At 43.9% G+C, this 26,172-nt stretch overlaps 1 protein-coding gene across 2 annotated transcripts in view; it reads right to left on the bottom strand.

Moving 5' to 3' along the window:
• The window catches only part of LOC144818695 (coronin-2A-like), a 993,991-nt gene that overhangs the window by 751,151 nt on the left and 216,668 nt on the right, over positions 1–26,172 (bottom strand). For both annotated transcript variants that reach the window (XM_078676349.1, XM_078676350.1), the window contains one exon: positions 19,987–20,187. In XM_078676349.1, the coding sequence (XP_078532475.1) occupies positions 19,987–20,187 (201 nt within the window). The remainder of the gene's footprint in view (positions 1–19,986; positions 20,188–26,172) is intronic.

The following is a 26,172-nucleotide window of genomic DNA, read 5'->3' as shown; positions in this document are numbered from 1 at the left end:
CAACTGTTGTTTTGCACGCGAAACAGAAAACAAACAAAGGCAAGATATGTTGGTTGTAACGCGAGTTACCATACATCACCACACTTTTAATCGTGCATGGAGGTTTCTAAGTGCAGGACACGTGTCATTCATACGAGTTTGCACTTCTTCGTGAGAGAATGTCTCTCTTGACTTACCCTAGGTAATTACCCTACTTTCTCCATGGGAGGTTGAGTGGGGAAAGCCCCTATACTGACATTCTGGGGAAAAAAGTGGGAGAAAAACACAACATGAGAGCCTGGTGGTGTTGGGTCAGGTTCATGACATAAAATCTAAAGATGCAGTTAAACATTCAAAAACTGTGTCAGAAAACAGGTACAAAAGTAGTAGGGGTATTTTACCTACATCGGAGCGTTCTGCACGCTCTAGCATCCATCCATACATCATTCACACTCTTACTGTCTTAGGTGCACCTTTTGCCGTGTAGCCTAATGGTGTCCGCTTCACCTCCCCGCCGTTAAATGGTAGCGGGAGTAGAGGTTTCTTATATAGTAGTCTTGTGCATGTAATTGGTGCTAATTAGGAGTATACTAGTAGCACCTGGGTGGGATTCGGTGTCCCCGTGTAATGATGCCTGGTTACCTGGTTGTGGGTGTATTGGTCGACATTGCGAAGTTGCTGCTTCCTTCCTCAAGTGTGTGAGCCCTTAATAAAATTCCCCCGGTTAGTGGGCATGGTCAGGAGAAGAGCCGCGTTGCTCATGTCCCGATAGGAAAGCATGTGTTCCCTTCAAACCCTTCTCCCCGCAATGGGCGTGGATGAGGGCAGGATAATGTTGCAAGCGCCTGACGTCGGGTGCGCGGCAGAGTCACTACGCATGGTCTTACAGTTGCCTGGACTCATGCTGTTTAGGAACGGGTGAATAAACTTGTTCAGAGTATCCTAGAGGAAAAAAACGAGGCTGTTTGAGATAGCGGTCAACCTACTTTCACACAATAAAGGCCATGGACGGAAATGTGAAATAGTATACTGTTAATTCCCTGTGTCAGTAGGATTTAGTTAATTGCAATCATAATCACAACAATACCCTTGTGTTTGGAAAGATGTATCTAATCCAAATTGGTGTACATTCTTTTATTTTTTTTTCCGTAAGACCTTTATTAATAATTGGTAGCGATACGCAGCAGTGAGCCTACAACCCTGAGGCCGGCTGCGACAGAATAAAATACCGAGGTTTGAACAAAAATACATGGCCCTTCAGCCAACAACCATGGGTCCGGCGCCGAAACTTTGGATAAGCATCGATTGTATTAGTACCGCTCATGAGCGCAAAATCCGTTACGCTCGCGGATTTTGCGAATTTTTGGTAAATTCGCGATCCGCGAACTCCCGCGAATTTACCGCAAATTCGCAAATCCGCGAGCGGCGGATTCCGAGGGCAAAAGTTCAAGCCTTGCTGGCCTGTTGTAACTATTTTACAATGGCGCCGGCAATCTGCCAGCGCCATCCTAAAATAGTTACTAAATTAGCTTCAACAGGAAGCACTAATAGATAAAATAAAGCAGGTGCTCGTGCATCTGCTTTATTTTATCTATTCGAGCTTCCTGTTGAAGCTAATTTAGTAACTAGTTTAGGATGGCGCTGGCAGCTTGCCGGCGCCATCGTAAAATAGTAACAACAGGCCAGGCAGGTGTGCCTTCTTCCCAAATATACCATCGAAAATCAGCTGTGATGCTGGACAGAGGCCTTTGCATCCTTGACTTTCACGAGCGCAATCCTCGTGCTGTTCCTGTGGCCAGGAGCTTCTGTATCTTCATCTGCTGCTCTGATCGGTCTCTGACCTTTAATACACACAAGAGGCATGTGCACTCGCATGGAAGCCCCGTCCGTTTGGCCCCGCCCACACACTCGCGGTGGGCACCGTCTTCCCGCCATTCACCCACTATGATAGCTCACTTTAGGGACCCCTGCGCCCTTCGGCGCGATTGCATAGTAACACACACCTGGTCGCTGTAGACAACTCTCTGGCCCTTTAGGCAGCTGTAGTGTAGTAAAAGCACTATACATTTACCCAACGAGGTATGGCACAAAACGGTGGCGTCTTCTTGAATAAATATGAAGGGCAGGGTTCATTCTGGCACGATGGTCCTGGCACAAAAATTAAACCTCAACCGGAAGCACTTACAGATATCAATGAAGCATGTGCCCTAGTTGAAGCTTAAATTCGGTGACTCATTCATCGGCCCAAAAAACAATCGTGAGAGTTGTCAAGGCTGGGCAGATGTGCCTTCTTCCCAAATATACCATCGAAAATCAGCTGTGATGCTGGACAGAGGCCTTTGCATCCAATGACTTTCACGAGCGCAATCCTCGTGCTGTTCCTGTGGCCAGGAGCTTCTGTATCTTCATCTGCTGCTCTGATCGGTCTCTGACCTTTAATACACACAAGAGGCATGTGCACTCGCATGGAAGCCCCGCCCCAAATCCGCGGGTACGCAAATCCGCAAAATCCGCGGATTTTGCGGATCCACGATCCGTGAATACGCAAATCCGCGAATCGTGGATCCGCAAAATCCGCCCATGCTTAATTGGCATCACAATACGTCTTACTTTTATTTTATAACAAACATAACAACAACCGAAAGACTCAATTGTTTAGCTATTCGTCGACTCATGTCTGCGGCAGTGTCGACGATGTTCTGACATTGTTATCGATACTATAGATGCATAAGGTTGCTTCGGCATAGGCCCATCGAACACTTTGTCACCACAGCCCTTCTTTGCTTTTGATCAGTTACTAACTGCGTTAGCACCTCTCATGTCTATCTGGTAGAGACATTCATTCCTCCTCCCCCTCGTCGCCTGAGCTATCAATATTATCTTCCATCAATGGACCACACAACTCTCCCCGGTAACTATTCCATGGTAGCCATACTTTATTCCATTTTCGAGGGTTCGCCCTCATCTTGTACACCGCCCTTTCCGTCACCATGAGCGTATCCATGTTCCTACACCATTGCGCTAAAGTAGGCGAGTCCGCCGCCCCCCACTTCTGCGCTATGTCTCTTTTCGCAACCATAATACCCACAATGGCCCAATGCTGACCCTGGCGTGTAAGATCGTTAGGTTCCCACACATTCACTAAGCATGCGCGGGGTTCCGGTGAAAGGGATACCTCTAGTGTTTGGGAGATGGTGCGCATCACTTGCCTCCAGTAGTCAATTATAACCGGGCATTCCCAGATTGTATGTAGAAAAGTGCCTTCCTCCCCACACCCACGGAGACAGTATGGGTGGTCTGCCCTGTGGAGCTTATGTAGTGTGGTCCTTGTGTAATAAATCCGGTGCAGTATCTTAAGCTGCATCAGTCGGAACCTAGCCGAGATGCCTGCCTCCTTCGGGGATGCCAGCGCCACATTCCAGTCCGTCTCGTCCATGTCTCCCAGCTCCCCCACCCATTTCTCGCGCAGCTTGTCCATGATGTCCGGTAGGTTATTTAATAGCTTGCGGTATGTAAGGGAGGTGGCACTGGATTGCATGAAGTCAGTGAGTAAGCGATCTTCCAATGGGGAGGCCTCAGGGACCTCGGTGCCTTCAGGTACGGCTGTCAATAGGGCATGTCTAATTTGAACATACCTGTAAGTTTCATTGGGGCCTAAGTCGTACTGTTGTTGGAGTTGGGAAAAGGGAATTACCCCCCCGTCCGCCCACATGTCTCCCACCGTGGAGATACCAATATTGCCCCACTGTGTGAACCCTTTGCTGTGTCGCAGGTGACCCAACGCCTTAGTGTCCCATAGAGGGGTGAGTTTCGTGATGACACCATCCCACTTGAGTTTCATCTGTGCTCTATACCACAAGTATATGCTTATTGCACAATCATGCAATACGATGAAATTTCAAAAACTACTGAACAAAGAGCCAACATTTTAGCTTTTGGTGAAAATGAAACCGCACGTATTTATGCCTTAATCAAAGAAGATCTCACACAAGCCACGTCCAGCCGCACCAAAGAGCAATGTGTCAAACAGTTAATATATTTGTCAAAAAAAGGAAATAAATCAAAAACTTCACGCCAACACCTTAATCAAGTACCACCGGGCGTTGCGCATACCACGTGGCCTTAGGATCTCACTTAAACCTTCTCTATGTAAGAACTCAAAGGACTTTCAGGAAAAATGGAATGCCATTCTAAACAAATGCAGCCTAGATCTCATCTTATTGATAGTGGAAGAATTATCATGCATTCTCAATGACCTATCTAAGGAAATCAAGGAGCTTAATACAGAACTTGAACAATCAATTCCACCAGAAGAGCTAGCAAAAACACTACAGGAAATAAACGCGCTACTTGAAAAACACACCAAAAAAATTAACGAAAGGAAAATTCGCCAGTTTAGACGCGACACCTTAGATTATAAATTAGGTGAAGTGTACACCTGGGCGGACATATACGCCCAGCGTCGCCGCAACAAACCATACAGCCAACAGACAGACACTTCGTCCTCAGGCAGTGATACATCCAATCGTCCACCTAAACAAACTACCTTTTCAATTGCCCCAAGGAATCCACAGGAAACAACTCAAGGCATCAATCCAAACACCCAAAGCATCCCAACCAGGGAGCCTTTTTTAGAGGATGGCCCCGCAGAAACCGAAGACCCAGGCGGGGAAAGAAATCAAACCGAAACAAGAAGTTCAAAGAAAGCCAACAAAAAGAAGAATTGCTAGTCATTAACATCTCTGACACTACGCTAACAACACACGAGGTCAAACTCTTACAGAAAGGAACATTGTTTGTGCCAACACATTCTAGTAACCTTCTAGAATTGGACATCAGCACCTTCAAGCTTACTAGGAAATTAAGATTGAGACATTTTTTAGTAACGTGTTAACACCCACATTGGAAGCCAAACCTGATCAATTACTTGGCCTACGCCCTAGAAGTACGTATATGCCACCATGTTCACACAAGATCATTGACACCTTTGAAACACTGGTTAAACAAGACCTCGCTAAGATAAACTTTTTAAAAAAAAACAAATCTAACATTACTCAGAAGGACAAGGATACTCTCAAAAAAATCTCCAATAACAAACAAATCAAGTGCCTTAGAGCCGACAAAGGTGGCGCACTCGTCATAATCAACACCAGCATGTACACAGCGAAAGTCAAGGAACACATTTCTGACCTCAATACCTACATGCCACTCGAGGGCAACCCAACATCTGAGTACAAAAATGATTTGAAAAAGATCCTTCAAAAAGCCACCGATGAAGGCATCATAGACGACAAAACCAGGAAATAGCTCACAGTTGAACATCCACGCAGTCCCACCATAACAATGCTACCTAAGATACACAAAAACCTATCAGATCCACCAGTCAGACCGATAGTCTCTACCAGAGGTTCTATCCACGAACCAGTAGGAACATTTCTGGACCGTTATTTACAACCATTGGTTAGGAATCAGAAGAGCTACATATAAGATACGACTGAATTTCTCGAGAGGCTATCTGAAGTTCAAATAACAGAGGGTGAAAATCTTATTCTATGTACTGCAGACGTAAGCAGTTTGTACACATCAATCCCACACGGCGGAGTGATCGAAGCCGTGGAAAAAGCGATCCTAAACAGTGACATTCCTAAAGACCTACAGACTTTCCTCATGGATTTAAGGATATACACATTATATCATAGCTATTTCTCCTACGACCAACACTGGTATGCACAACTATCGGGCATGTCTATGGGCAATTGTGCCGCGCCAACATATGCCAACATGTACATGGCTGAGTTCGAAAATTCATTTATCTATGACCAAGACATCTGGAAAGACAACCTCAAGCCTTTTGTTCGTTACATTGACGACTTATTTTTTGTATGGAAAAACTCCAGAGAAGAACTGGAATCAGCCCTCAGTGAACTTAACTCCAAAGATGACAGGATCCAATTAACCTGGCAAATCAGCGATCACATCATAAATTTCCTGGACGTATCCGTTGAACTAACGGACGGAACTATATCAACCGACCTATTCAGAAAAAATACAGACCGCAACAACACGTTGCACTACACCAGCTTCCACCAGAATTCTTTAAAAAGACATCTTCCATACAGCCAAATGTTGCGAATTAAACGAATAACAACAGACCCTGACACCTATAACAGTCGCATTAAAGAGATGGAAATCAGATTCCAACATAGAGGGTACCCTCAAGAAGTCATAACTGAAGCAAAGGAAAGAGTTAACCTCATCACACGCAAGGAAGCCTTAATCAGAGCCAAGAAAAAAGATGACAACCAAATGGTGGTAGACTCACAACACTCCACCCAAAGCAATCAATACAAAAAAATAATCTTGAAACATTGGCGGATACTTGCCACTGAACCTGATTTCAACAATCTGTTCGCCCACCCACCAATTTTTGCCTACACTCGAGCATCCAACCTCAAAGAGATATTATCAAAAGACTTCAAGGAACCTACGGCATACAATGGGACATGCCCGTGTTACAACTGTAACAGTTGCAACAATATCATTAGAGGAAATACCATAAGCCACCCCATGAAAGGCAATAACATCAAAATAAAAGTGAACGCAACATGTGACTCAATGAACCTGATCTATTTATTGAAATGCCCATGTGGCAAAATCTACATTGGGAAGACTGAGAGAAAAATAAAAACAAGGCTGAACGAACATAAGTCCAACATTCGGACACATAACGAACATTCAAGTATTGCCATGCACTTCAATGATCAAAAACACAATATAGCCCAACTTAAATTCATGGTTCTTGAACAAGTGGAAAGAATTGAAGGAAGAGACAACAATAAAACTTTATTGCAACGGGAAACATTTTGGATTTACCGTCTTCAATCTTTAAAACCTTTCGGTCTCAACGACCGAATTGAACTGAGTTGTTACCTTTAAAAACTGTTATGAATATTGACACATTGCCAATGAATGCGGTTTCGTTTCATTTTATGTTGCCAATTGAACAATGTCATATGTTCTTATACACGATGTTTAGTTAAGTCAATCACTGTTAATCGCATCACTATTAGTCTAAGCCACACCAACATGGCCGCCAAACTCACCCCACACCCAGTCTTAGTCCGTTTTCAGTTTTTCAACGCCACGATTACCCTTGGCTCCCGAACCAGGTTAAACACCCATCCGCAGTCAACCTATCCACAAGGAGAAGCCCTTCACTCGTCCAAACGAATTCAACTTCAGTATGAAGTAAGTCCATCTGACAGCCGGTTTTGCAACTTTTGACTGCCGGTATGTAACTTGTATCCACCGTCACACGAGTTTCCATTTTCTAACACCCCGCTCATTTTTTTCGGCAGCTACAAACCTTGATCCTCACATCCCGCCCAAGAAAACCCTGGTAGGTTTTTTATTTACTTTGCCAACACGCACTCCTTTATACTTTAAGGACATGACTATGACCCTTATCCGCCACCACAAACACAGGCTATTTTGATGTCTTTTGAAACTGTATAGAACGTTTAGCAACATTGAAATTATGTGATGAATAATTGTGTTCTATAGCGTATCTTAAGTATTTCATTTTTACCAACAGAGCTCCTTGATAAAGGGCCACGCCCGAAATGCATTGGAGCAGTTGCATTTTCTTTTTGGAGGATTATGTTTGAAGGATAATTAACGATACAAATGAACTAAGAATATCTACTAAATAAAAACATGTTTCAAATTACACTATTGAACTTTGTTTAATCACCTTCTGGAGTCAGTCATCAAGGACTAACCCACACGGTGTGCCTAATAACAGGGACGCACTCACTTCGTTTGTGCGCTATCAATTGCTCTATACCACAGCGCCACTGTGTGTTTTGTAGGTCCTATCAGCTTCACCGCCCGCCCCTTGTGGTACAGCCTCGTCAGCAAGCTATGCGTGCCCAGCTGTATTCTGTATGCTTGATAGGCCGGATCGTCCTGGGGGGCGTGCAACCAATGGTTAAGGATTTTAAGTTGTGTTGCCCAATAGTATATCTGTATGTTTGGCAAGGCTATCCCTCCTTCATACCAGCTTCTGTTCAATTTCACGTGTGCTATTCATGCCGGGCGTTCTCCCCACAGCAGACCGGTCATCATAGCTGTCACTTGCTGGAAGTATCGCGGTGGCACTAGGTACGGGGTATTTTCAAGTACATACAGAAAGCGCGGGAGTGCCATCATTTTGAATAGTGTTGCTCTTCCCAGCATTGTCAGGGGCAGGGTCTTCCAGTTAAGCACGTCGCTCCGTAGGCGAACAAGTGGCGGTTTTAGATTTTGTTCATAGAAGTCGGTTGCATTCCGCGCGACATGGATTCCTAGGTATTGGAAGGTGGTGTCAGCTATCTCCAGCGGACAGCTTGTGTGGAGGGTCGGCGCCGGGCCCTTCAGGACATAGATCACTGATTTTGTCCAATTGATCGTGTAACCGGACACTTTCCCGTGATTGTCACATAGCGCCAAAAGTTCCGGGATCCCCTCTTCCGGGTCCGTCAGATAGACCAGCATGTCATTGACGTAGAGGGAGACTCTGTCTTCCCAGCCTTCCCCCCAACAGATCCCTTTCAACAATGGAGTAGTTCTGATTAAGGTGGCTAGTGGCTCCAGGACCAGTGCAAATAGCAGGGGCGACAGTGGACAACCCTGTCTCATCCCCCTAGCCAGTGGTATCGTGCGGGAAATATGGCCGTTCGCCGACACTTGTGCCATCGGACTTGCATAGAGGAGTTTTATCCAGGCTATGAATTTGGGACCAAATCCCATGTGTGTAAGCACTGCAAATAAGTATTGCCATTCAACCAAATCAAACGCCATTCTGGCGTCCATGGACAATATTGCCGCCGGCACTTGTAGTTGTGGTGCACGCGCCACCGCTCCGTGTACTCGTCTAAGGTTTAAGGCTGTGCTCCTGTGTGGCATAAAGCCTGATTGATCTGGGTGAATCAAGTGTGAGAGGTGGGGCATTAACCTGGTAGCCAGAAGTTTTGCCAGTATTTTGGCTTCTGCGTTGAGGAGCGATATCGGGCGGTATGACGTGCATTCTGTCGGCGGTTTACCCGGTTTTGGAATTGTTATTATTGTCGCTATACGTTGGTCTAGCGGGAGAACTGCCCTTTCTAAACTTTCGACATACATGGCCAGTAGGGGCACACTCAATACCTCCGACATCGTCTTGTACCACTCAATAGGGATCCCGTTGGGACCCATAGCCTTGCCGGATTGTATTGCGTTGATGGCCAGTTGTATCTCTTCCGATGTTAAATCGGCTTCCAGCTCAGCCATCATTTCCTGTGAGAGAGTGTGTGTCGGCACATCGTGGAGGGCAGTCAGAGCCGTTCCTATCGTTACTTCCTCGCCTGGGGTATACATTGTTTGGAAGTGATCAGCTAGTTCGTCAACTATATCTGCCGGGCGTGTGAGGAGTGTTCCATCGGTAGCACACAGCTGCAAGATATTCTTACTACCCCCTCTCTTCTTGTCTAGCCAGGCTAGCAGTTTACCTGCCTTGTCCCTTACATCGTATATTCTATGTGTGGTCACTGTTATGTTGTCTAAAGTCCAGCGCTTCAGGTGATTATCATGCTGTTGTTGGCGTAGCTGCAGTGAATGAAGTGTATCCGATGTGGGATCCGCCATGTGAGCTGCGTTCGCCGTCTGTAAAGCGAGTTCTAGCTCCACTAATTCCCTTCTCTGTGTACGCTTGTGACCCGCTATGGATGTGATGGCTTGCCCTCTCAGGACCGTTTTATAAGCCTCCCACAGGACCGAGGGGGACTCTACTGATGTTGTGTTTTCAGTGAAATAGTACAGAGTCGCTTTTTCAGGTCTTTCCGTATAGCCGGGACCTTTAGGTATCCCGGGTAGATCGGGCATATTCTTTTACGAGTCTTCTCTGGACAGGACAGTGTCAATGTTATGGGGGAATGGTCAGAAATGCCTCTGGGTTCAATCTGGACATCGTTAATAGTGAGGAGGCCCTCGCCCAAGGTGAGAAAGTAATCTATTCGGGACAAACTACCGTGCGATGCAGAGTAGTAGGTATATTGTTGCGCCGTGGGGTGCAGTCGTCGCCATATGTCTATGAGCCCCTGTGCCTCTAGAAAGTCGTGAAACCGTGAGGGCCCAGGTGTCTGTGTCCGTACCGGGAATCTATCTTGCATGTCATGAGCCACCGCATTGAAATCTCCCCCAAGGATTAGGTCGCCCTCTGGTAGTTCTAAGAGGAAGTTCCCCAGTGCCGGCAAAGCAATTGCATGTAGCGCTGGAGGAATGTAAACTGATAATATGGTCAGACGTCTGCCCTCCCACTGCCCGTGTGCTGCCGCAAAGCGGCCTTGGTCGTCCGTTTTGGTGTTTTTAAGTATAAATGGGGACGACTTTCGCAATATTATTCCTGTCCCGCGTGACCCCGAAGTGAACTCCGAGTGTACTACCATGTGATAGCCCCGTCTATCTAAAGCCTGACATGCTGCACCTGTAAGGTGCGTCTCCTGTAAGAAGACCAGTGCTGGACCTCGTCTCTTTATGCTCTGCATAACTAGTCCCCTCTTAATTTTGTCACCCAGGCCCCTAACGTTCCACGGCATTATCTGTAGGGGCGCCACTTGTGTGTCTTGGATACTGTCATCCAAGGTGTTAACCTGTGTGACGTGTGCCATACCTAATCAGGGTGTGAGTACATGAGTGAGTTCCGGATGGTAGCGCGCATGGCCTATCCCTTAGCCACGCTATTAGTGTGTCGCCGCCGTCGAGTCTTGCCGCTGCACATTGAGTCAATAAACCAGTGAACAGATCCCCCCCTGCGGTGTACAGTCATAATATCGAGTCAATTATTTCGACTGGACAGAATATCGAGTAAAAAATATAGAATGGACATAATATCGACTAGACATAATATAGACAACAAAAATATCGACTAGAGAAAATTAATATCGAATAGAATGGACATAATATCGAATCAAAAATATAGAATGGACATAATATCGACTAGACATAATATAGACAACAAAAATATCGAATTTAAGGTAAGTTAATAATAATTTTTATTTTTTGTGTAATATAAGTCTGTAGCGGGTTGTGGGTTTATAGGGGAATAGGGTGGGAAGTAATTTAATTCTAATTAATTAAATATGTTAATTTATTTATTGATATATATTTAGAATTAATTGTTAATTAATTATTAATTGGTAATTAATTAAAATATAATTGGTAATTAATTATAATTGATTAATTGATAAATATTTTAATTTTAGTAATTTATTTTCTGTAGCGGGTTGTGGGTTTATAGGGGAATAGGGTGGGAAGTAATTTAATTATAATTAATTAAATATGTTAATTTATTTATTGATAATAATTTAGAATTAATTGGTAATTAATTATTAATTGGTAATTAATTAAAATATAATTGGTAATTAATTATAATTGATTAATTGATAAATATTTTAATTTTAGTAATTTATTTTCTGTAGCGGGTTGTGGGTTTATAGGGGAATAGGGTGGGAAGTAATTTAATTATAATTAATTAAAACTGTTAATTTATTTATTGATATTTTTAAAAAATTAATTGTTAATTAATTATTAATTGGTAATTAATTAAAATATTATTGGTAATTAATTATAATTGATTAATTGATAAATATTTTAATTTTAGGGTTCAGGGTCAGTTGTCAGTTTTTGGGTAAAGGGGTATTTTTAGGGTTCAGGGTCAGTTTTCAGTTTTTGGGTAAAGGGGTATTTTTAGGGTTCAGGGTCAGTTTTCAGTTTTTGGGGTAAAGGGGTATTTTTAGGGTTCAGGGTCAGTTTTCAGTTTGTAGGTAAAGGGGTATTTTTAGGGTTCAGGGTCAGTTTTCAGTTTTTGGGTAAAGGGGTATTTTTAGGGTTCAGGGTCAGTTTTCAGTTTTTGGGTAAAGGGGTATTTTTAGGGTTCAGGGTCAGTTTTCAGTTTTTGGGTAAAGGGGTATTTTTAGGGTTCAGGGTCAGTTTTCAGTTTTTGGGGTAAAGGGGTATTTTTAGGGTTCAGGGTCAGTTTTCAGTTTGTAGGTAAAGGGGTATTTTTAGGGTTCAGGGTCAGTTTTCAGTTTTTGGGTAAAGGGGTATTTTTAGGGTTCAGGGTCAGTTTTCAGTTTTGGGGTAAAGGGGTATTTTTAGGGTTCAGGGTCAGTTTTCAGTTTGTAGGTAAAGGGGTATTTTTAGGGTTCAGGGTCAGTTTTCAGTTTTTGGGTAAAGGGGTATTTTTAGGGTTCAGGGTCAGTTTTCAGTTTTTGGGGTAAAGGGGTATTTTTAGGGTTCAGGGTCAGTTTTCAGTTTGTAGGTAAAGGGGTATTTTTAGGGTTCAGGGTCAGTTTTCAGTTTTTGGGTAAAGGGGTATTTTTAGGGTTCAGGGTCAGTTTTCAGTTTTCGGGTAAAGGGGTATTTTTAGGGTTCAGGGTCAGTTTTCAGTTTATGGGTAAAGGGGTATTTTTAGGGTTCAGGGTCAGTTTTGGGTTTTTGGGGTACAGGGGTACTTTGTAAAAATAAAGTAAAATTACATTTAAATTACATTTATTTAATAAAATTAAATTATATTAAATTATATTATAATATTTTTTATTAATTTATATTCAAAAAATTATTATATACTTACCAATACTTATGTTGTAATGGTATGCGTTGTAAAGGTATATGCGTTGTAAAATCTTGCGTTGTAAATGTATGCGTTGTAAAAGTTTTTGCGTTGTAAAAGTTTTGTTGTAATGGTAGGCGTTGTAAAAGTATGCGTTGTAACGTCATACATCCCTGGAGTGGGAATAGTAATTTTAACCTCTACGCTATCCAGCGCTTTCCCTACTGTTGCACCCACTGGAGTGGGAGTAGTAAATTTTACCTCTACGCTATCCAACACTTTTGCTAATGTTGAACTCACTATAGTTGTAACAATAAATTTTAAACATTTTCTAAAATGTTATATATGTTTATTTAATAATATGTTTAAATATATATATATATATATATATATATATATATATATATATATATATATATGTGTGTGTGTGTAATTTTTGGTGATATAATTTTTTTAATTATATAAATTATTTATTAAAATTATATTTTTTTAATAATTATTTCTAAGTTTATATTAAATATATTTATTACTATATTAGTTTTAACTTACTTTTAAGACATTTTAAAAAATCGATATTTTGACAGTCTATATTTTTGTAAGTCGATATTTTGGAGTCGATATTTTGGTACTTACCTGTTTGAAGATAGGGAGTCGATATTTTGTCAATCGATATTTTTGACTCGATATTTGTGTATCTCGATATTTGTGTCGTCGATATTATGTCAGTGATCCCCCCCCTGCAACTCCCCCCTCCCTGCCTCCCTGCTATACGGACATTGAACCGCCCACCCCCCCAACTTAGCAGAGTGCTTGACCCACCCCTCACACAAAATACTTGCTTGTTGGGACGAAGGACCCCCCGGAGTCGGCGGCCCCTCATTCCCTCTTCGGAGTCCCTTAGCCCAGTGTCCAGAAGCAGTCCGGCTGCAGGTATCATGTCCATCAATTAGCAAGTAAGCACCGGGTGATTATCGTCCTGTTCCGGTGTCGTCGGTGAGATCATCTCTCGTCGGTGAGCGCTCCCCCTCTTCAGGCCCTGACATTTGTGATCCTGACTTACCTTCGAGTCGCGGACCATGTGGACCTCTTTTCGAACGGCGAGGGTGATTGGCCGTTCTCCACCCCTCCAACCAGTCTTGGGCCATGTCAGGTGTATCGAAAAACCAGGTTTTATTGTCCGCTACCACCCGCAACCTAGCCGGGAATAACATTGAATATGAAATTTCTCTCGCTCTTAGCTCCTTCTTCATGTCAAAAAAGTTCTCCGTCGACGGGCAACTTACGCCGTGTAGTCCGGGAAGAAGGCAAGTGTAGAGTTCTGAATTTTGATGGGAAGGGACACCCTCGCCGCTTGGAGGATTGCGTCCCTGTCGCGGAAGTTGAAGAGTCTCGCCAATATGGGTCTCGGCGCTGCACCCGGTTTTGGGCGTCCTCCCGGGACTCTGTGTGCCCTTTCGACTGAGAAGAAAGTGGACAGGCCTTTAGGCTGAAGTTTCGTTTTGATTAGGTCTTCCACGTATAGGTCCGTCGCTCTGGTACCTTCAGACTCCGGAACCCCAAGAATTCGGACGTTATTCCTCCTCGAGCGTCCTTCCTGGTCGTCCAGTTTTTCTTTTAGGGATTTGTTCTCAGCCGTCATCTTCTCCATCGCCGCCTGTAACTCCGATACAACTTCCACTAACGATTTTGTGACCACTTCAAGTGATTTCACACGTTCGGACATTTTGTGAAACTCTGCGCGTATCAGGGTAACTTCAGTGGATATCGAACGCACAGTGGCCTGTACTTGTGTCAGTGCCTCCTTAACATCTTCCAATAATACTTTTTTACCCCCGTGTCCGTCTGCTTGCTTTCCCGAGGATGTCCTTGACTCTGCATGAGGTGAGCTAGCTTTGTCGTAGGCGAGTTTGTCGAGGCGGGCCTGCGCCGTGTTGCCCTTTGTGCCCCTACCCACCATGTTGTTTCGCGCTGAGCCCCTCAACCACCAGAGTGATTCACCGACTTCAGGGGTGGAGGAAGAGACGGGGCGAAGGGTAGGGCCCTCTCCAATCTTACGCGGGCCCCAATTAGACTGCACCACACCTGTTCCGACTTCAGTTGGCGTTGGTCGCCGCACCACGTGTTCTACGCTACTCAGGTACACTGCCCTTTATCACTTGTGGGTCCCTTTGTGGTGTAGCTGCTTATAATGCTCCTGACGGATTGTTCCACCTGCGTCAGCCTTTCAAGCTAGGGGAGGCCACCCTCTGTCAGTTCATGCGCTTGTGCACAGGTGAGGCCGTACTGTATACTAGTGGGTTTTCACTTTCGTGTATTCAGGGAGATCTTGCTCCTTTTAGCGTCTCGGCTGTCCCTTGTTGCCGGTTCTGGTGCTGTGCGGTGTTGTGCCTTATGCCTCTGTGGTCTCCCGCTGCCTCGCTGCCTTGCGGGTGCCCTTGGTGTGTCAGGATATGTGGGGATGGGCCAGACGTATTATCGCTAATGTCTCCTCACAGGCACTCAGTGTCACTTGCCCCGTCTTGAGCCCCGATCGCCACACTATGCCGCCTCTGGGACTGTGCGGGGGTCGTGGCTGTGTCTTCCCGCCGCCTCACCGCCTGTATGCACTTTCGATGTACCTGGAAGCGGTGCCGGTCGATTAACTGCTGCTGGTGCGTCTTCCCCAGTGCCGGCGGCTTCACGCACGCATGCTCTGCTGTCGCGTCGCTGTGTCCCGCAGTCCGGCCTCGCCGCCACTCGTCCCCCGCTCCGTCGATCTCTCCTATGTAGTGCTCAAATCTTCTGCTGCTGCAACACCAGCTCCCGGATTTTGCCGTCTCTCACCTCCGCTGTAACCTTCATACGTCACAGTCAGTGATCTTCTGGTGGACTCTCCCCAGGCCGTTTAAACTTCCGCCTGGCTTCTCCGAATAATACAGCACGGGGCTCTCCGACGTTGTTTAGACCACAACTGGATGTTCCTCGCACCGCCCGCACCCAGTCACGGATCAACACAGGTTCTTCTGCAGTCGGTTCCGCCTCGGGACCTTCCTTTAGAGACTTGGAAATCACCGGATAGATGTTCGGATTGTTGGAGAGGGCCGCCCTACTCGCGGAGCTTTCCCTCTATGCTGCCGCCATGCTCGGCTGCAAGCCACGCCCCTGGGGTACATTCTTAATCTCCGTGATGGAGGGGGTTTTTATCACAGTCAAAGCTTATGGATAATAGCCTGATTTGTGGTTTAGCGGAGGCAGATCTTGTAATGCCACCTCTTGTGTTTATTGTCTTTATATCTTATAATAGATGGTGTCCTCTTCTTCCTGCTGCCCTTTTTAAAGAAATATGATTACCTGGTCATATACCAGGATAAGCAATTAGCGTGCGTACCTAGTCTGTGACCGTTTTTATCTAAAAATGTGGTGTAGTTGGTACACAGTGTATGTGTTGGTATACAGTTTATGAATATTCACGATATTTTAGATGTTTATGCCTGTTTCTGTTCATCATCCTATCAGCGATGTGTGTCGTAGCCATGAGTGTTCTGGGCAGCATTTTATTTAGTTATGATTGTGTCAGACTGGTCGGGCTATCGTGCCATCTATAGCCATGGGATTTCATCATTTAGACCTGTATCCCATGTGCGCAAACGATACACCCAGCGTTGTTCCCTGACGTGCAGGTTTCTGGTGATGTCCGTTTTTGTTTTTTTTCATCACTTCCAGCACTACCCATTGTAGATCTGATCGTTATTGTTGAGGTCCAAGAAGTGTTTTGTTAGTCTGGTATTTGATTTTTTGCACTGGATGGTACTTCGGTGTTCGTTGATTCGTGTCTTCACTTTCCTTGTGGTCATTCCCATGTATCTCAGGTTGCACGGTCATTTCAAGAGGTAAATTACATTTTCCGTATTGCAATTGCTGAAATCCTTCAGCTTCCACGGGTTGTTAGTACCGATGTCCACTTCTTTTGTGGTGATGGTCAGAGGGCATGATACGCAATTGCAGCAGGGAAAATGGCCTGTGGGTTTTGGTTGACTCCAGAGTGTGGTCTCACACCCGTCCTCATGGTGCTCAATCTTTGAGTGTACCAGATCATCCCTGAGGTTTCTACTCCTCTTAAAAGTGAAAAGGGGAGGTGTCCACTGTCGTTGTCCGCTATTCAGAATTGCCCATTTTTTCTTTATGATATTTTGGACCTTTTTTGATGCAGCAGTATACGTGGTTACGCATACCATCCAATCAGATTTTTTCTTTGGGTGTAGTGTCCAGCAGGGCTTCCCTATTGTTATTTCTAGCCCTTTTCTTGGCTCTTCTGATCATTGTTTGAGGGTAGTGTCTTGCCAGGAGTTTGGTTTCCAGATGTTCTGCCTGTTCTTTAAATACTTCTAGGTCAGAGCAATTTCTCCAAATTCTGAGAAATTGTCCCACTGGTAGATTTTGACCCAGTGCCCTGGGGTGGTAGCTTTCATACAGTAATAAGCTGTTCCTATCCGTAGGTTTGACGTGTACATTAGTGGCGATCCCCTCGTTCGTCAGGGTAATGTCAAGGAAGATCGCGTGGTTCTTTTCAATGGTGTGGGTGAAATTGAGATGTTCATCTTTGCTGTTAACCCACTCAACAAATGTTGTGGCTTCTTCTGGTGTCCCGTGCCACATGATGCAGATATCATCTATGTATCGCTTCCAGGTTTTCATCTATTGAGCGAAGGGGTTGTTGGGATTGAAGATATAGTCTTCCTCGAATTAGTGGACATACAGGCACGCTATGCTCGGCGCGAAAGTGCTGCCCATGGACGTGCCCTTGATCTGATGGTACAGGACCCCGAGACATCTCATTTTGGAGTGTGCAGAGATGGCACTTACAGAAAAAAAAATTGAGTTTGAGGAGGTGCTGTACCATCAGATCAAGGGCACGCCCATGGGCAGCACTTTTGCGCCGAGCATAGCAAGCCTTTATGTCCAAAAGAGTGTAAAGAAGGACATCCTAAAATAGTCAACAAATCGAGCAGCCTTCAGAGCGTGAGAACAGTGAATTTGTATTCCAGATCTGGGAAGTAGGCATGCCAACTTTAAAATATCTAGAACCGTCCTGGGATTCAATATCCCAGGTGTGTACTCCCTATACTGGAATTTTGGTAGATGTGCTCCTTCAACTGCCTTGTCTCTATAACTCTAAATCTCTTGCAAGTACATACTGCGCACAGAAACATGAGGGTCATTTACCTAGGCCTGGTGTTTCCCCAGTTCACTCCCACAATTTATCTGCATGTTGAACGGGGCATATACAGCATCAATCTTTATGCCTCTTTGGGTCCGTAACTCTTTTTTGATTCACTTCTGGACTAATGCTGATCCGTCTTTGTTCACAGACAATGCAACATAATTAGTACCCAGGGTGGAAGTAGTGAATCATCAATGATTTTAACATGTTAGAAATGTGTGCTACACCCCAGATATTCTGCTTCTGTGGCTTTCTTGCAGTGTTATTAGTATAAAAAAAAAGAAGTAGTAAAAGGGAAAGCAAAGATTTTGGACTGGGTGAGTTCCTTCAATAAAAGGTCTGGCTCTTCAGTCGCATCTGAGTAAACTCTATAGTACTACATGCCGTGGTGAAAAACATACTTGGGAATCGTGTACCTGGAGAGCCTGCAGTCTTTCTATGTCCCAGTTTGATTAGGTGTCGCCACCACACATTGTGGTCTCGTAAACTGGCCAATTAGAAACATGGGTGGGGTGTCTTTTCCTTGACAGCTGCCTGCTACTGATTTTATTTCCTTGTGGATGTTCTTCATGATATGGAGTCATGATTTATTTCAATTTACACTAACTTGAATGGTTTATAATCATTTTGCCTAAACCCTCTTCTGTAACAAAATGGTGCATTTTCTTTGATTTCCTGTTGTTATTGTTATCTTCTTTCTTATTCCATTGATCTGTCTCCAGAGAGCTTATAAAGGATCTAGGGCCAGATGTACGACTCACCAATTTGCGACTCGCAAATTGCATCGTATTTGCGATTCACAACTTGTGACTCGCAAATTGGCATGTACAGCAGTGTCTCAGACACTGTTTGAAATTGCTAATGGGGTCGCAAAGTACATGCCTGATTAATTTGCGACCCCATTAGGATTGGCTAGCACTCACAGGGATGGTGGCCTGCTGGGGGTCACCATGTCTGTGATTTCTGTTAAATAAAGCAGTTTTTTTTTAATGCAGACCGTTTTCCCTAAAGGAAAACGGGATGCATTTAAAAAAAAAATAGAAAACTGAAACTTTTCAGTTTCATATTTTAACGGCAAGCAGTAGTCAATGGAACCACTGCCTGCCCTTAAAAAATATTTCTTTACCCATTCATAAGGGCACCCCTTCATGTTGCTAATGGTTACCACCTACTTGAAGTAGGTGGTAAATTGCGAGTGTTTTGCGACCGCATTTGCGGTTGCAAAACATTCATCCATACAAATGCGAGTCACTATTTGGAAGGGACGCTCTTGGCACGTCCCTTCCTAATAGCAAGTCGCAAACCTCAGTTTGCAAATCAGTAAAATTTACCGATTTGCAAAATGAGGTTTCTACATGGCCATGCCCTAAATTGCGGTCGCAAACTACCACTTGCCCGTTTGCGACTGCAATTTAGGGCATGGCCATCTGGCCCCTAATTTTAATTGTTATACAGTTATATGATATACATGTACGTTTGTCTATGCAGTGCAGTTAATTAATTCTTATGAATAGGTGGTTGCTGACATTCTTTCTTGCACTCTCGACATATACATTTTACTTTGTTCTATACTGTGATATTCAAAATCTTTATGGAAGTGTCATCTGAAAAAGGTTTTATAATGATTATTATGAGAATATGTTATTTCATTTAACTGATCCTGTAAAACATGGCGCATGCATGTCATCTGCATTTCCTGTATTTTGGGACTGTTCAAGATTGTTTCATGGCCACAGAGCATGTCAGATATGCACTATACCAATTAACCACTAATCCTTTATGGGTTCCAGAGTGGAGTGCTACTCGCTGAAAAAGCGCTCCCACGCCTCGTCAGGGGTAGTAAGCCCTATATAAATGCAATTACAATACAATGCAATATTCCAGATAAGATTGAACCACGTAAATATTTCACACGTGTTGTATTCGTTGCCTGTAATTTTGTCTTACATTTTTGGACACTCCTGCTTCAAACAGTAGAGTAACCCCAACAAACGCTGACGCTTAAGAGTAATGGAAAAGCAAAGTGATCTGTACATATTCCATGTTGATGTAAAAATTGCTTTTTATACGTAGCATAATGTATTAAAATCGGAAACCAACTGCTCACACATTTGTTTTGTGAATGCTTAACTTGTCCCTCAGGCCGGAAGTAAACGCAAGCGGTGCTGACAGAACGTACCTGCTGTAGCGGTATGACCAGGAAGGCGCCCCCGCCGGCACATTCTGTCACAACAGCCAGAAACTGAGGGTTGGCCGCGCAGAAGGGGTTGTCGTGGACGCTCCTCGTGATAGGCACGCAGTCATAACAGTTCTCTTTGGTCGCGGCCTTGCCGAACACGTGACGGTATTTTGAGCTTCGGTATTGAGGCTGCCATGACATCTGGAGAATGAACAAAGATAAGAAAGAAAGACAAAATAAGTTGAGTTCAAAGTAAGGGTCGGGAAAAAGAACGGAATACTCGTTATGTGTTTTTCCCAAGCATAGCTTGTAATAAATAGTAGGACCAGAATGGTTCTCAAAATGAAAAAGATTATTATATAAAGGTAAAATGCAATAAATACTGACTCCAGTAAAGCCTCCTCCCTACTCGCACAGCACCTGAGTACAAGTGGCCGCTTCTCAACCCTTCACACGTGCACATACAGGGCCTGTTTCCAAATACAATTCCACAAAGAGACAATAAATATTTAAGTACAACTGAATTGGTAAGGACACCCAAAGAATGAGGGAAACACGTCACGACACGGGCCTCAAGATACTCTTCTGTGTGTAATCCACAGAAGAAAAAAGAAGTGTCTAAGACCAGTGCTTTAAATGGGCCGGTACTCACCGGTACTGAGTACCGGCACTTCCTAAATTTATCACTTTGAGTACCGGCACTTCTCTTCTTCAAAAGGAGAGTACCGGTACTCATAAAAAAGTAGACTCGTGGCTGTGCTGGTGAGCCGGAGTGTGACATGTCACTGGCATCCGAGGCGCCGCTTCTGCAGCCCCCTCCCACCCATCAGAGCCCCAGCTGAACTATTCAGCAGGGCTCTTTTGGATAATGTCCGGTGCTCGCCGTCATGCTGTGCTTGAAAGAGGTGGATCAGGATTCATTTTACCTGCTAGTGTGCGCGTGTGATTTTCAAAGCGCCGCACTCCAGGTAGTGATAAGTGAAAAGTAATTCAGTGCAGGGTAACACTTTGAACATAAATGTTATCAGACAAAAGGGCGGCGGAATCTCACACGTCCTTTCGGTTTGATGTCAGTGTTAATGCCCAGACAATGCGATCGAAGTGGCCCCTGGAGCGCTAATCTGTTTTCTGCATTGAGGCGCCTACCTTCCAAAGGCCTCCATTGGCCGGTCTGCTTCTTATATGCCAATGCTGTGGCAGGATGTTTCATTTCCTGCCTGCCAGCCGGGCCCCAGTGCACCCATGAAATTACCCTGCTGCCTGGAGTTGAAGGAGGAAGCCGGTGTTTGAGAATCAATCACCTGCTCACCTCCTCCTGTTATTGCTGTGCCCAGTAGAGCCCGACTTCTGCCCCAGACTCACCACGCCATCGTGAGTCTCATAGTGGGAGCAGGTGGCACAAGCAGAGACACTGCAGCAGGGCTCGCTGTCTGACTCTCTGAAGAAGAGACAGGCTAGATATCCCCGCAGTGCCAGCCAGCAGCTCCTCGTGGATCGTTCGTACAGCAGTAAAGAGATCATTTAATATTCTCCTGCTGCTGACATTTAAACTGTTTGTTACAAAAATGATTAGGGCTCCAGCACGGCATAGGGCCTTGCAAATGGGAACACTAGAGTTCTCTGTGTGTGCTGAATATGCGCTAAGTTTTGTCTAAACTAGCAGTTTTGCTGATTTATTAATAGTGCAAAGTGTTTAACATCCCTGCTTGACAGTGACACTACAAAGCAGCACCCTTTATTTTCTCAGCACAGTTAGGCTTGCTAAGTCAGAGATAACTCATGGGATTATTTTTGCCGCTGTCGAGAAGTCAGTGTTTTCTCTACTGGCAGTTCGCACTCTGACCAATAAGTAGCGTAGATGGTTAATGGGTCTTCAAAAGGCGTATTGTATTGTATGTGGATAGCTCAGCGAGTTGCTGTTTTTGTCACAGAGATCCCTTTGTTATATGTGGTTTGGCCGCACCTGAAGCTGAGGTTGGGGTGGAGGGTGCTGATTTTTATTGAAATTAAATAATAGCTTCAAAAGCACCTGCTGCCGAGTTTGACTTCCTTGTTGCTCAAATGAGTGCGATTTCTGATATTTGTCTACTTCCATTGACTTCATACCATGGTTATGCTCGCAAGAATGTGCCCCTCTAAGTGTTACACATCTAGTTGTTGCCTGACTCTCGTAAATCCACTGAATCTATGAAAATGTCACACATAAGCAATCTGAAACAGCAGCTCGACTCAAATGTGTAAATTTTTTTATATTTATATGATACCCTCATTTTGCTAGTGAGAAAGTGTCACTCACATCGTTGAAATGTCACTCATAATTACAATGAAAATATGAAAATGTCACACATAGAAATCTGAAACCTTGGCAGCTCTGGGGTCCATTCTGGTCCTGAGCTGTCAACACATTCACACCATCCTCTGCATTTGCGTAAACACAGGAATCCTGGCAATCCCCTGGCAGTGGCAATTAAAAAAGCCATACTGAAGAGTATAACATGGCTTTTAACATACCAAAATCTTTTGTGTGTCTGCTTATGTTTGTCTGTTTGCCTGCATTTGTAAGCCTGTTTTTTTTGTAAGAAAAAAGTGAGAGAGAAAGAATCAAGACACTCTCAGGAGGTATTTTAAAGAAAATGGGTGGCCCTTTGTGTGTACATGTCTGCTCGGCGACAAAGGTTCATAAATAACGTAGTACGGAGGGTTGGTGAGTGAGTGGATGGGTGAATGAGTGAGCAAGGGTGGATGTGCAGATGAATGGATGGATGGGTGAAAGAGGGTGGATGATTGGATATAAGGGCCGACGATGGGTGGATAAGTTAAATATTGGATGAATGAATGAAAGGTAGAGATGGATGAAAGGGTGGATGATGGATGAGTGAAAGGAGGGATTGAGTGAAAGGGTAGATGGAATGAAAGGGTGGATGGTATTAAGGAGTGAAAGGGTTGATGGATAGATGAGCGAAAGGATTGATGGGTGAGTGAAAAGGTGTATAAAGAGATGGATGAGTGAAAAGATTAATGGATAGGTTTAAGGAGGGATGGATAGGTTTGGATATGAAGGGTGGACAGACGGAATGGTGAAAATCAACTGAATGATGGATGAAAAACTGAATAGACAACAGAATGTAAACGGTAAATGGTGAACATCAGCAGGTAAATGGTTGGATGAATGGATAGATCGATGGAAGAGACAAGAGATATCTTATGGGGAGGGTCATGATGATTTGCTTGGTGCCATAAGAGCTTTGGTTCGAAGTGGGGGTATTTTCAGTTTCTTCCTACTCACTTGCTCAAAAATATATAGTATTGTGCTAAACAGCAATTAACAGTATGGCATTAAGAAGGTGCAAATATTGCAAAAAAAGTCAATGTTAACATATTATTGCATTTCTCTTTTATTTTATGTAATGAGTTAACCTGCTTTGTTTATATAACCACATTTATCATGTGTTTTGGTGTGTGCTGCAACATTTACATTTACATTTACATTTACATTATAGAAGTCGTTAAGTATCATCATGTCCTGCCCTTAGCCCCGCCCCTAACCCCGCCCACTCACTACACCTCTAGCGCATTTTAATGAGTACCTGCACTTATTTTTTCCCATTTAAAGCACTGTCTAAGACCCATCTCTCCAACTACTCACTGTCTTTGTATTTTACTATCTGATTGCACACAGAGAAATGACTCGCCCATTAACGACATACAATTTGCCAAGATTTTATTACATGTGCCTTATTTTACACGTGTGTTACAACGTTTGTAACAGGACCCCCCCTTCCTCATGCCAGAATATTTCCAGAATATACCAATATTAATTTTTACATTAGTGTCAGAGGAAAAAAATGAGAGCATACAATTACAATTTTAACACCAACTATTCCTTTATCTGCATGGCCGGACTGACCACTCTGACATTTTCCTAGAGGGCTGCAGGCGAGGGTGCAGCTTTCAGAGCAAGGTGGGTTAATCGGACCCATCAGGTTGCCATCGACACTTTCTAGTCACAGCCTCTGGGGGTTAAAAACTCAAAACATCCAAAACAATAGTAGCACTACTATGGCCAAAAGATATATTTACAATGCCCGAGCTTTGCCCTTCATCCATTTCTTGGTCTCAACTTGAAACTTGCAAAAATTCCTTTTGGACGCAGGCATGAGTCTTAAACCTCAATTACATAAAGTATCCAAAGACCGCTGGTTCAAGCCCTGCCAGCTAATGTTATATCCTTGCTAAACTTAGAACTTTGATTAGTTCTAAACTGCAATTTAGGAATGCCCTATGCAGTGCTTAATTTGTAAAATAAATATGTGCCAGTCCTCTAGTCACAAGACCTCTGCAGCTTGCACCACCCATTTCCACTGTCGTCATTGCCAATGACAGTACCAACACAACTACTACCAACTAGCACACTACAAGTGTGACAATTCAGCCTATTCCAGGCCCCCAACACTATAAAAATAGCCTGGGTGGAAGGTATTAGTTCTTTTTAATGCATATTGAGTTAATAAACAATTGCTGTTCTGTTCATCTTTAATTTATACAAACAGAGCCACCACGTGGCAGCTGTCATAAATACCAGTGTTGGCAATTATGTGCAAGTGCCAACAAATAAGTGCCAGTGCCCAGCCCTGGAAACCACCGGCTCAAATTAAGCACTGGCCCTATGTATGCGCCATCTGGTAGGAGAAATCAAATGGCTACATTGCTTACAAAATGCAGTGGTGCATCTTTTTTCGGGAACCATAGAACTGACGACGTTTCTCATATAGTGCGTACAGATATGGTTTAAGATCAAGCACAGTAAAAAAATGAGTAAATATATAAGGAGAGAAATGGCCCAAGGAAAAACAAGCTACCTGGGCCAATCAGAATACTCTATTTCTAAATCTGTGTTCCCGCAAAACTCTCACGAGAATCTTGGGGACCCAATTGACCAGATATACAAATATTTTTAAACCTTAATGTCTTAAAAAACGACTGAACTGATTTACACTGATTTAGATACAATATTACAGATAAAGGCAAAGAGATGTAATTGGTAATGAAATAACTGTGATAAATGTTTTTAATCATTTGGTTTTTTAAATATCTGGTTCACAACCAATAGTGTTTTTAATACAATGATTGGAACTGAAGCACATTATTGTTTATTGTTTATTGTTTATTGTCCTTTAAAGAATTGCTTGTTTGGAATCATTGTTATAGATCTCAACTAAATCAATACTGATTATTTTATGCCAATTCCTTGTGTTAACTATAGATGTTATTGCTTGCTTATATGTATGTTAAGTACCTACACCGCATGATCCGCATCTGAAGAAGGTTATAATATTTACTTGTACATCCATCACAGTTACAATCATTCGAGTTGAATAGAGATTTCTTTGTTTTTGCGCCTGACTAGCTTTAGTGCCATGTCTGAGCTAGGGAGTTACGTGCACAACCAGACCCTACACACCACAGAAAAAATAAATCCACCCTCAAGTCCTATTTACGTTGAGTCTGTATAAAGGTTTCTCTACTGCAATGTCTGAAATGCAAATGGATGTGTGCAACCCTGTACTGAGTTCAGTCTGGATAACACATGAGGAGGGTCAAAGAACGAATTGCACCAGTTTACACAATTAGATAACAGCCCAGATGCTTGTGTAGGGGTGGCTGGCACCAACAAAAGCAGGAGAGAAGGAATTTCGCAGTGCTGATGTTCCATCAGAGCAGAGAGGAGGGGGAGGCTGATTCTAAGAGGCTCAGGAACTCCTTTTCCTGTACAGAAGAGTCAGAGCATCTTACCCATAAAATCACGGTAATGTTAAACTCCCAATAAGAATACAATCTTGAGAGGGAAAATAAAAAACACTTAGGGCCCCATTAGGATGGCGGGCGGGCTTTGCCCGCCCGACACCCTTGCGGAAAATGGGACCGCCCGCCTTAAGGGCGGGGGTCCCGATGTCTGCATTAGGGCGCATCCCCATTTTTAACATTGTGGCGGGCGGTGCTCACTGCACCGCCCGCCACAATGTTAAAAATGAATGCGAGCATTTGCATAAACAAAGCGGCAGGCACCGCGCGGTGCCTGCTGCTTTGTTCATGCAAATGCCGGGGGGTACCACAGGTACCCCCCGTGTGCACCCCCCACCCCTCCTTCACTCAAGGGGGCCCGCAGGGGGCTCCCAGAGTGAAGAC

Source organism: Lissotriton helveticus, chromosome 2_1, assembly GCF_964261635.1.
Source record: "Lissotriton helveticus chromosome 2_1, aLisHel1.1, whole genome shotgun sequence".
NCBI classification, from domain to species: domain Eukaryota; kingdom Metazoa; phylum Chordata; class Amphibia; order Caudata; family Salamandridae; genus Lissotriton; species Lissotriton helveticus.
The sequence above is the reverse complement of the archived record's forward strand: the minus strand, read 5'-3'. Positions and strand labels throughout refer to the sequence as shown.